The 12,721-nt window shown below is 45.6% G+C and overlaps 1 protein-coding gene across 1 annotated transcript in view; it reads left to right on the forward strand.

The window, feature by feature from the left end:
* XKR4 (XK related 4) overlaps positions 1-12,721 on the forward strand; it is a 155,936-nt gene that overhangs the window by 106,010 nt on the left and 37,205 nt on the right. The window contains exon 2 of the mRNA XM_063130725.1: positions 4,093-4,292. Coding sequence (XP_062986795.1) covers positions 4,093-4,292 — 200 coding nt within the window. The remainder of the gene's footprint in view (positions 1-4,092; positions 4,293-12,721) is intronic.

Genomic DNA, 12,721 nt, shown 5'->3' on the forward strand with positions numbered 1-12,721 from the left:
TAAAAGTCTGGTCTATAAAACTGAAAAATAAATAAGCATCAGGAAGGACAGGATCTATCGATTATTATTATTATTATTATTATTATTATTATTATTATTATTTGTGGCATTTATATACTGCTGGATATAACAATGTATCTTAGTAGTTTGCAATATTAAAACACAGCATTAACTTGCAGTGTAAAAAAACAAATCAAGGAACAGTAAAATAATTAATTTACTAACAACCAACGGAAAGAGTGGGTGATTTGGTGTGGTTTCAGGAGGCATTTAAAATATGTCACACTTTCTGTCTCCCGAACTACATGAGAGAGGGTTTCCTGATGGTAGGTGCTGCTACAAAAAGGCTCACCACCTGGGTAATTCATGGCAATATTCTGTTTATTCTGGAATGACCAGCAAGGTTTCCTCAGCTCATCTGAGTGTTTATAAGGACAGGTGGTTTATAAGCTATCCTGTTCCCAAGTTGTTTAGGGCTTTATGTGACAAAGACATAACTTCTACACAGCTTGGTAGCTAATAGGCAGCCAGTGCAGGTGTTATGTGAGTATAACTAGGTATCCCACCCAGTGAGTACCCTAGCTGCTACATTCTGTAGTAGCTGCAGCATCTGAACCATGCACAAGGGCAGCCCCATATTGAGTGCATTACAGTAATTATGAGGTTACCAGTGCATGAATAACTGTGGCTAGGCTATCCCTATCCAGGAACAGGCATAGTTGGGATACCAAAAAAAGTTGGTAACAGGCCTTCTGGGCCATCAAGATCAAAGTGGCAAAGATGAATCCAGGAGCACCCTCAAACTATGAACTTGCTCCTTCAGATGGAATTCAACTTCTTCCAGAACAGGCAAACACTCCCAATTCCTGTACCTCGGAACTGTGAACCCATAGGGTCTCTGTCTTATCAGGATTAAACTTTAGGTTTTTTGGCTCTCATTCAAGCCATAACTGCATCCAGGCACCAGTTCAGAATGTGCACACCCTCTCCCAATTCAGATGTCACAGAGAAATAGAGCTGGATGTTGTCAGCATATTGGTGACACCTTACCCCAAATCTCCTGGTGACTGCTCCCAATGGCTTCATATAACGTATTTCTTCGATTGTAAGACACACACTAATTTCAGTACCACCATCAGAAAAAAAACCTAAGACACACCCACAATTTTAAGATGCGCCCCATTTTTAGAGGTGTTTATATGGAGGAAAACGTGTGTCTTCGAATCGAAGAAATAGGGTAGATATTATAGCTCCCTGTGGCTAGAATAAGCCATGGTGGTCAAGATTCGAGAGAGCATGTGGTAGGTTGAATAGATGCCAGTGTCTTGTGTGCATCCTCAGGCTCCAAAAACTGAAATTGATCCAACAAAACAGAATAGATGATGCACTAGACAACTCAACAGACACTGTATCAATAGCAGTATTCAAGTTAGCATGAAGATGAGCGATTTTTATCCTTGAAGTGTCTTGCAAACTCATCACAGCAGGCCTCCAAGGATTCCAGTACTGGATTCACTAGGTTTGATGTAAATAACCATCAAACTGCTTGGAAAAGCATGGTTGGACAGTTGATCCAAGATGTGATGAAGGTGGCAAAGTAAGCCTTCTTTGCTGCCTTCCCCACCACGCACTAAGCACAATTATATTATATGCTCTTACATGATCACCTTCATGATGAGTATTATGACACTTACACTCCAGCCATCTTCTGAACTTTTTCATTGTCCAGAGCTCTCCAATAAACCAGGGAGCTTTCCAGTATTGAAGAGAGGGCTCAAGAGCAATTATGTCAATAGCCCATCTTACTTTGCCATTCCATAATGTGAGAAGGGCCTCGACAGAATAGTGGGCTCTGGCTTTCTTTGGACCATAAGGAAGGGATATAGACTTGATTACTTGTCATGACCCATGATACACTTTCTCCCCTTTGACAAACTAACACATTCCCCAAGTATCAAACTGGGTGTGAACAGAGGGTTAGAAGAGCAAAATTAGAGCATATAAGTTTCAGGATACAATATTATGAATTAGCTAGCCTATTCAAAATACAAAACAGATGGGGTTTTCCTAGCTTGCACTCTGGGCCAAAGTATTTTATTTATATATGTATTAAAATACTTCAATCCTACTTTATCAGCTACTTTATCACCCAATTTATCAACCAAGCAGCTATTAACAAATGTTTACCTGTTATAAATTGAGCATAAAAACTTAAAAATGTGTATAATTTTAGACAAAAACAAACCATACAAAGAAACAGAGGTAATTTTCAAATAAATAATCAACAGCATTAGCACACAGGTACATATTTTATAGATAAGGAAATGGGAGAAATTCATTCACTTTCCATTTTTATACAAACTTGCTAAATTTGCACTGCTTGAACCAAAATCCAGTTAATCATTGATATCCACACTTTTCTGACAATTGTGATCAATGTTTGCATGGAAAAATAGTGTGTACAAAAGTCTGCATTGAACAGAAAAATGTACATGAACATACACACAGAAAAACAAACAACATTTTATCTTAGGGGAAATTCCATGAAAAAAAATATTATAATTTTAAAAGTGCCTGTTTATAGATCCCAAGAGCCCTTTGAAAAACATCAGTCAGTCATGTTGATTCCTCAAGGTCTGCAAAGAGGTGGCAAGTTCAACCCTTCATAGGAAATAGGTGCCATAATCTTGGTGCCATAATCTTAGTGTCGTTATGGAGAGGACCTTAACCTAGGTACAACCCACCATACCTAGATAGTGGGGAAATACAAAGAAGAGCCTCCAAATATGGCTTGTTTTTATGAACAGGGTGCCCTAAGCCAGCCTTGAAATACTCTAGTCCTAGATGAATTAGGGCAAGGGGGGGTAACCTTTGGCCCTAGGATTACATCCCGCCATCAGTCTTCAAAATCCCTCTGAAAGTAATCAGTTCAGGATGCTTTGGAAAGAGCAATTTATCTGTCCCCTTGTACCCCAATGGGCAGGGAGGAGAGGGGTGGCAGCAATAGGGGGAAAAGTGGGCAAAAAAGAGAAAGAAACGGGTGATATATCTTTTAAAAAATTCTGTAAAGTAGCATTTTTCAGAGAAATGTTTTAAAATGCCCATTGAGGACTATCAAACGCTTTTTCAGCGTTAAGAAAGCAGTGATCTCATGCTTTTCAATTTATTGTTTTATAAGTATTATACTATATTATTATATTTATTTATTTATTTATTTATTCATTCATTCAGAATATTTCTTGGCCGCCTTTCAGTGCAGAAGCTCTCCCAAGATGGCTTACTGTAAGAAAATAGAGAAAAACAGTTAAAATATTAAAAGCAGTAAAAACAATAAAATAGTAATACAAACCACAATAAAGGCCAACAATACCACCAGCAACAACAGCAGTCATATCAAGAGAAGGCCATGGTAAAATACTATGTGTACTAGAGCTTCTTAAAAGCCTACAATAGTGGAGCATGGCTGGCCTCCGAAGATGTCGGGGCACTGCAGGGAAGGCCATCTCATGTGTGATCACCCACCTAATTGATCTCATGGGTGGACAATTGAGAAGGGCCTCTCTTTCAGATCTTAAAGTGCAGGCAGGCTAATATGGGTGAAGGTGGTCTTCCAAGTAACTTGGTTCCAAACCATTTAGAGCTTTAAAGGTAAAAAACAGCACTTTGAATTGGGCTCAGAAACCCACCTGTAACCAGAGCAATTTATGTAGAAACCATACCTGATCAGTCCTAACATTTTCGATCATTTTTATTCAATCATGATGCTAACACGGTGGATGGCATCATATAATCAAAAGAACGGTCTGTAAAATTATACACTTTAAAAAGTAAATCTTTTCCTGGTTGTGGAATACTGACTAGTCTCCCATCAGTCCATGACCAGGATAATGATGCTATTTATTGTTTTAATCAGAGGATTTGCTAAACCATTTTATTTGTATTCTATAAGTATTTTTTTTATAATATATAAAATAAATGAATTTTGCCTTACCCCATGATCCTGCATGCTGCAAATATTGGTGGCATAATATAATGAAAATATCCTTTAAATTACCTTGCAAGTTTTATTTCAAGTTTTTAAAATCTTTTTAGGTATTTCCACACTATATATTTGGGCATCCGGAGCAGACAGAGTGGAGATAGTGACAGATGGCGCTTTTATTGGAAAATGGTCTATGAGTATGCAGACGTGAGTATGCTGCATTTGCTTGCTACATTTCTGGAAAGTGCCCCACAACTGGTTCTGCAGCTCTGCATTGTTGTACAGACACGTACTCTTCAAGCCCTCCAAGGTAAGGATTTCCCCTCTTATTTTTAGCTGTTGTTGTTTTTATTATTATTATTGCTGTTATCATTATTAATTATTTATTCCATTTATGGCCTGCCTTTCCACCAAAACTTATGCTCAAAGTGGCTATTTGTATATGTACTGTATGAGTGAAAGAATATGGGTTGGATCCAATGCTTCGTTCTGTTGGCATTTGCATCCCCTCAGTGGAGTTCCGCTCATAATGCTGACTGAAAGGGAGGTGATTTTTGCAATTTCCTTCCTCCTCCTGTAGCCCCCAGTAGCATCTTTCCCACTCTTCTGGAGGTCCCTGAACCGCTGGAGATTAGTGGGGGGAGTATAGGGGACTGCAGCAGGAGCAGGAATCAATAAATATCATCTGCCTGTGGAAATGATGCTGGATCAGAAGCTTTCCATAGACAGTAGGAGCCTTTCTGTCTATGGGAAGCAATACTGTCCAAACAACAAGATCTAAAGATCAAATTCAAATGAAAACTGTAGTCTAGGTTACTTTTCTTTCCATACAGAAAATATCTGAAAATTAATCTGGTTATGATGGATCATTTCTGGAGTAAGTAGTGGTGATGGAGGAGAATCAGCCCTTCCTTAAAATATTTCAAAACAAACAAACTGAACTCCAACCAACCCTCAAAACCAAAGTGACAAGAGCCATTTATGTCAACTTCTTGAAATCAGTTTCAGAAACATATGCATTTATATGTCTAACAGAAAGGAGGGAAATGCTTGTAGTCATAATCGTGAGATGTTGTATCATAATATGTTTTGCCTGGCTTCTGAATCAATGAAAATAAGTATTGAGAAAGCAGGAGACACTGTGCAACTACAGTAGAAGAGTAATAATCTGTTCTACAATAGAGCGTGTTACTGCCAGGCCAACTGAGAACTGAACACATCTGGAAGCTTTGCACTTGGCAGGAAGCATTGGGGTAAGGCGGTAGGGCAACTAAACTGAAAAGAAACTGAGGATTGCTCAAAGATGTTGTTTATCAACTTGGCAGGGGGAAACCAGTGCCAAGATCCATTTTCACAGACCATTTGCAACTCTTAGTGTATGATGTTGTGTACTAGTCAGGTCAGTAGCACATGATATTACCAAAGATTCTATGACAAGTTCTGGATGCTGCACTCTGTGTCAAGGATTCTATTCTATTGTAGTTACATAAGGTAATATAATATTACTCTTACTGCCATTATTAAGTCATTGTTATTAAAGGCAGGTTTGCCAATTGCATGGATGGAGCCTACCATGCAGGCACCCGTACCTGCAGAGGCTCTGTTCAGACATTTTGATTAATTACTTTGGGTAGGGGGAGGAGCTTACCCCCCATTCATTCTTTGCACATAATAACATCAGAACACAGATTGAAGTGTGAAACATTCTGATCTTGAGCAGCTCTCTATGGAGTTGCTGGCCTTCAGATACATCTTTTATCAGATAAATTGGGTAATAATTTTACCTTGATGTATGTATGTCTCTGTATGAGTTATGCAAGGAAATCCATTTTTATTCCTAGATGTCACCTTCAAGGAGCTTGATTTAATAACATCAGTGTATTTCTCTACATATAATGTTTTACATAGGCATCAGAAAGCAGAGATAACATGTGCTGTGCTAGTAGCACTACTATTCCTTAAATGGTATATTCTGTGGTCTGATGGATTTACACAGAAAACCATACTTGAAGACTGCTTGCAGCAGATGCCATTATCACAGAAAAAGTGTCCTTGTAGTCATGATGCCCCTGGCTATGCTATAGTTCCTTTACTTTCATATTGTGTATCATTTTGTACTAGGATATCATTGTCCTCTTTTTTTCTTTTCTTTTTTAAAGACTTATTGAACATGGGTATTTTTTCAGTTGAATGTTGGTGTTGCACAAAACCCTTAGGGACATAAAGGGAGATATTCATGAGGCTGCATAATATTCTTTGACTTAATTTTAAGGATAACAACTCTGCTTTAGGTTGCTCTAGTATTCTATGCTGAAGCATGTATTTGAGACAACGGAGCCATCACCTGATTTTAAAAAATAAAACAAAATTCTAGAAGTTTCCTTAACCATGTCAAATCAGTTTTAATGGATCAACATACTTAAATCCCCTCAATACCTTAGATTCCATTTGAATCAGTGGAGGCTGGTGGCTCTGATTTCAGTGGGGCTGTAAATCCACTATGGGTTTTAGTCACAACCAGCCAGAACTCTAAAAGAGCTATCCAATGTACTGAACCTGTTTTGGGGATAGGATCCTGCACCTTGGATAGCATTACTAGAGTTCTTGCTGGTTCTGCTAGAAAAGTCAAAAGCAAAGAGGTAGATAAAAAAGATCTTTAATTCAATTAAAACCATCACAACACATTTTGGACCCACAGGTCCTTCTTCAGGGCAATTTAATGAAATATAACGGGTGTTTTTTGTTTCTTCTAATGTTATGTCCCTGCTATGTTTTATTGGCTTTGGTTCTAACTGAAGCCCAGAATGGATTCACAGTTCCACTGAAATCAAAGCCACTCACCTCCACTGATTTGCACCCAGTTGGACTTTTCTTTTTGGTTGCCTGTACATCATATTCTGTGGATCTATTTTAGGTGTCATAGAAAAGAGCAGAAAATGCAGGAAGTTCTGGCTTACACCTTTCAAGAAAACTCACATTCTCTTGGCGCACCCTCTTGGGGAATGATACCATAAGATAATTGTAAGGGTAAGGTGAGGGTTAACTGGGACTTGGGACTGGAATGTCTTTTAATCTGTAAATTTTATGGTTTCATAGGAAGAGAGATAAGGAAACCAGGCAGCTGTATGGGGGAGAAGACTGGAGCCAGGCCGGTTGTAACTGTCTGTCCTTGAGTGATTAAACGGCCCAAGCGAGAGGTGTGAAGACACTCCATGCATCAAAGCTGAAGGGAGGGGGGAAAGGAGTGAAAAGGATGGTATAAAGATATCCCCTGTGAAGGGAACAAGGGGTGTCGGCTGAGATCGGTCTGGGGTGACGTATGAGATTGTAGTCTTAGTTTTAGCTTGCCTGCGCTGGGTTCTTATGTATATGCATGCTTTTATTATATTTTTATCCTGCTAATCCCATGTATTCCTACCCTTTTCCTAATAAATGGTCTTAAACCTCACGTTGTGAGCTGTGAGTGTCTGTGCCTGGGGATCCGTGCTAAATCCAGTCAAGAAGCCAGCTGGGTGCTGGGCGCTCTTCCTTTACATGGTGGGCAGCGCTGGGATTCAACACGGATCTGGAGGGGCAAGACACTGGTAGGAAAAAGGGGATAGAGACGAGGCATAGGTACGAACCCAGTGCGAGCAAGGTTGAGTAGGCAGCCGACAATGTCTCAGGACCGTGGAGCAGCAGCTCCAGGTATGGAGTTGTTGGGGGCGACTTCTCAGGAAGAGCAGAAGGGAATCCCATCGCAGCTACTATTGAATGGGTGGTGGAGGGGATGCCTAGCTCCGGGGAGAGGGCCTGGGGGCAATCGCCAGCGGGATCGTCGAGGCACCGATTCAACCGACGAGCGTTTCCGGTGTACCAGGAAGGCGATGATGTGGGGGCTTTTCTGGGAGTCTTTGAGGATACCTGCAATGAATTGGGGGTCCCAGCCACCCAAAGGATGAGTCTGCTACGCCCACATGTCTCTGGGACTTTGAGGGAGTTGATAGCCACCATTCCTCGAGAGCTGCGGCAAGACTATGGGCATTTTAAGACAGTGGCGAAGGGGCAGTATGCCCTTACGGCGGAGCATTGTCGCCAAAAGTTTAGACAGCTCACCAGAAATCCAAAGGAGACCTTCGCGGCCTTTACTACACGAATGCTGACCGCAATGGAAGCCTGGTTGGAGGCGGAGGGAGTCCGCAACCTCAAGGCGGCGAAAGATCTGATGGCCATGGAGCAGCTCTATCGACAGTTCCCTGAGAAATATGATGCCTGGATGGGGGAAAAGAACTCCAAGACGCCGATGGAGGCTGCTCAGATGGCGGACCGTCTGCAGGTGTTTGAGCAGAAAAGCGTTGGGGGAACCCCCCGGGCAATGGAGAAGGGTCTGGAGGGGCATCCAGGAGGAGCGTCGGCAGAGAAGAAGATGGCCTGGCCCAGGAAGGAGCGCCGAGAAAAGGGGAGTGCCCCTCCAGCGGCAGTGATGGCGGCAGGGCCCCAAGTGAGCGGGGGGTGCTTCTACTGCAAGGAGCCCGGGCACTTGAAGAGGGAATGCCCAAAGCTGGTGGCGAAGCAGGCGGGGGCGGCCCAGCTCCGCGACCGGTGGTGAGAGCGGTGGCGGCCTCACCAGCACCGGCATCCCCGTTGTTGATTTGGAGCGACGACAGTGAGGTAGAAGTTGCCGACCTGGAGTGGGAGTACATGAGCGCTGAACTGGCCAGGGTGGCAAAAGCAGCAGCGGGTCCGGAGAAGCCAGGTTCCTCTTCTGCCGTCGCGATGTGGTTGGTGACCCCAGCACAGCTCCAGTGGAGTCAGAAGAAATTCTATGAGTGTGTGGTGGTCGATGGGAGAAAGGTGCGGGCTCAAAGGGACACCGGTGTGGATCTGAGCAGTGTACATGTGGGCCTGCTCAAGCCGGAACAGAAACTTCCGGGCCGAACTGTGACAGTAACCCCTTATGGAGCACCTCCTTTTGAGGCGCCGCTGGCTCGAGTAAAGATTGAGTACCTGGGGTGGAAGGGGGAATTGATTATACTCACGCACACCGAGGGGCCAGCTTTCCTACTGGGGAATGACTTATGTTTTAAAGTTACACAACTTGCCATAATTACTTGGGGGAAAGCCGCCAGGCAGAGGGAGGACTCGAGAAGTGAGACAGAGGATACCCCTCTAAGCGGGTCGCCCGAAGCCGGGGGGGAGGGAGAGGGTCCCGTCCCGGAGGGCCTGAACACCCCGGAGTTCCGGCAAGAACTTCAGCAAGACCCCACCCTACAAGGGTGTCGGGAGGCGGCTGGGGGGCTGACAGAAGGACGGGGAAAGACGGGCATGGCAGTGTTTCCCTGGGAAAGGGGATTGTTATACCGGTTGTTCTCACCCAAAGGTGGGGGCGGGGTGGAAAGGAAACAACTGGTGGTGCCCCAGTCGTCGCGGGGGAAGGTGTTAGAGGCAGCCCACGAATTGCTATGGGGAGGGCACCTGGGTATTCGCTGAACCTTGGAGCGGGTGAGCCGGGACTTTTACTGGCCAGGAGTGGCCCAGGAAGTATGGGACTTTTGCTCCACATGTGAAACCTGCCAACAGATAGAGTTTCCCCGGGACCATCCCAAAGCCCCGCTTCGCCCTTCTCCCATTACAGAAGTGCCGTTTGAAAAGATGGGGGTGGATATACTGGGGCCGTTCAGCCCGGCAACCCGGTTGGAGAAGAAGTACATCTTAACCCTGGTTGATTACGCCACCCGGTTTGCGGAGGCGGTGCCCCTTTCCACCATTTCCGCCCCGCAGTTGGCAAAGGCTATGATGACGATCTTCACTAGCTTGGGGGTCCCCATAGTATTGGTGAATGATTTGGGGGGGGTTATGTCCCAACTGCTGAAGGAGATATGGAAGCTGGCCGGAGTGCAGCAGTGTACTTCCGTGGCGTACCATCACGAGGGGAACGGGCTAGTAGAGCGGTTCAACCAATTAGGGAAGATGCTGAAGGCGTACGCAACCAAGCACGCGGTGGATTGGAACCGGGCCCTGCCCTACCTACTTTTCGCCGCCCGAGATGCTAAAAGTGATAGCTTGGGGTTTTCGGCGAACGAACTGGTGTTCGGGCAGGAACTGAGGGGCCCGCTGAAGCTGCTGAGGGAGGGGTGGGAAGGGCAGACCAACACCACTCCTGTTTCAGTAGTAGCATATATGCAGGATTTGCAGAATTTGCTGAGGGAGGTAGGGGAGGCTGCACAAGAGAACTTAGCCCAAGCCCAACAGATTCAGAAAGGATGGTACGATAGGAAGGCAAGGCAGCGGGTATTCCAGGAGGGGGACAAGGTGCTAGTGTTGAGACCGCTGAAACCGGAAAAGCTTGCGGTCAGGTGGGAAGGCCCCCTGGTGGTGGAGAGAAAGTTAAATGAGGTTAATTACTTGTTAAAGGATCCTGCAACCCAACGCTGCTCGAAGGTATACCATGTTAACATGCTGAAGCCGTTTCAGGAGCGAGCCGTTTGGGTGTGCCAGGTCAAGAAGGGGGCCCCGTTAGACGGGGAGGCAGGAATGGACGTATTGGCTAGTTATCAGGGAAAGGGGGGCTGGCCAACATTCAGATACCGGAGGAATTGGGCTCGGAGCAGCGAGAGCAGCTGAAGCGGTGTTTGGGGGAGTTTGAAAAGTTGTTTTCGGGGCTGCCGGGACGGACATCCCTGACGAATCATTCTATCTGTACCAGGAATCACCCACCGGTCCAGTCCCCCCCCCCCCACGCATCGGCTGAACGGCCGGCAGTTGGAGATAGTAAATAAGGAGATTGAGGAGATGTTGGTGATGGGGGTTATTAAAAAAAGCCACAGTCCCTGGTCCTCCCCCCTCATCCTCGTGGAGAAAAAAGATGGCTCAGTCCGTTTCTGCGTGGACTTCAGAAAGCTGAACAGTATCTCCACGGTGGCGGCTTACCCCATGCCGCGCACGGATGACTTGATAGAAACGCTAGGGAAGGCCAAATACATTTCCACATTGGATCTAACCAAGGGATATTGGCAGTTGTCATTAGATGAGGACGCTGCCTTGAAGTCCGCCTTTTCTACCCCTAGGGGGCACTATCAGTTCAGAGTGTTGCCGTTCGGGCTCTCGAATGCCCCAGGAGGCTTTCAGAAGCTTATGGACCAGGTTCTAGAGGGGTTGGGGGGCTTTTCGTGTGTTTACCTGGATGACGTGGCGGTGTTTAGTGACACCTGGGAGCAGCACTTAGAACATCTGACCCAGGTGCTGGGGCAGCTGCGGGAGGCCGGGTTAACCGTGAAGGCCTCCAAATGCCAATTTGGAAGGGGAGAAGTGATGTATTTGGGGCAGGGAGTGCTAAAGCCCCTGGAGGCCAAGGTGGAGGCAGTCCAACAGTGGCCCACTCCCCAAACTAAAAAACAGGTCCAGTCCTTCTTGGGGTTAGCAGGCTACTATTGTAGATTCGTTCCCAACTTTAGCCAGCTAGTGGCCCCCTTGACCGACTTGTGAAAGAAGAGACAGCCAGTGAGGGTGCAGTGGATGGAGGCCTGCCAGCAGGCATTTGAAGGGTTAAAGGAGAAGTTAAAGCGTGCGCCCATTCTTCGGGCTCCTGACTTTGAGCGGCCGTTCGTGGTGCAAACGGACGCCTCCGAAGCTGGGTTGGGAGCAGTGCTGCTACAGGAAGGAGAGGGGGGGCAGCTCTAGCCCGTCACGTTCATCAGCAAAAAGGTGCTGCCGCAGGAGAGGGCATTGGCTACTATTGAGAAGGAGTGCTTGGCCATCGTGTGGGCAGTGGGGAAATTACGCCCATATTCTGGGGTCAACCGTTCCAAATACAAACAGATCATTCCCCGCTGTGCTGGCTGTCCCGGGTGAAAAATACCAATCAGAAGTTGTTAAGATGGAGCTTGGCGCTACAGGATTATGAGTTCACCATTCCCATATTAAGGGCAAGGATAACATCGTGGCTGATGGGTTGTCCCGAAGCTTTGGGCGAGAGGGAGAAGTCGAGGGACGGTGTGAGAAACCCCTGCCCCTGCGTGGGCACAAAAAAGAGAATAAAAGGAAAAGGGGTCAATGTGTAAACCTGGAAAAGAAAGGGGGAGATAGGATGGAATTTTCTAGAAATTCCATCTTAAGGGGTAAGGTGAGGGTTAACTGGGACTTGGGACTGGAATGTCTTTTAATTTGTAAATTTTATGGTTTCATAGGAAGAGAGATAAGGAAACCAGGCAGCTGTATGGGGGAGAAGACTGGAGCCAGGCCGGTTGTAACTGTCTGTCCTTGAGTGATTAAACGGCCCAAGCGAGAGGTGTGAAGACACTCCATGCATCAAAGCTGAAGGGAGGGGGGAAAGGAGTGAAAAGGATGGTATAAAGATATCCCCTGTGAAGGAAACAGGGGTGTCGGCTGAGATCGGTCTGGGGTGACGTATGAGATTGTAGTCTTAGTTTTAGCTTGCCTGCGCTGGGTTCTTATGTATATGCATGCTTTTATTATATTTTTATCCTGCTAATCCCATGTATTCCTACCCTTTTCCTAATAAATGGTCTTAAACCTCACGTTGTGAGCTGTGAGTGTCTGTGCCTGGGGATCCGTGCTAAATCCAGTCAAGAAGCCAGCTGGGTGCTGGGCGCTCTTCCTTTACAACAATGTCCTCCATTTTGGTTGGACTGCTACTCCTATCCCATCCAACACATTTGTAGGTCACCAGGATAGAGTTGGCTGCTGTAAGTTGTCGGTGAATAAAAAGAATAGCACATGCTGGGAATTCTAGGGGAGTAG

The sequence above is a fragment of the Elgaria multicarinata genome, chromosome 7, assembly GCF_023053635.1.
Source record: "Elgaria multicarinata webbii isolate HBS135686 ecotype San Diego chromosome 7, rElgMul1.1.pri, whole genome shotgun sequence".
NCBI classification, from domain to species: domain Eukaryota; kingdom Metazoa; phylum Chordata; class Lepidosauria; order Squamata; family Anguidae; genus Elgaria; species Elgaria multicarinata.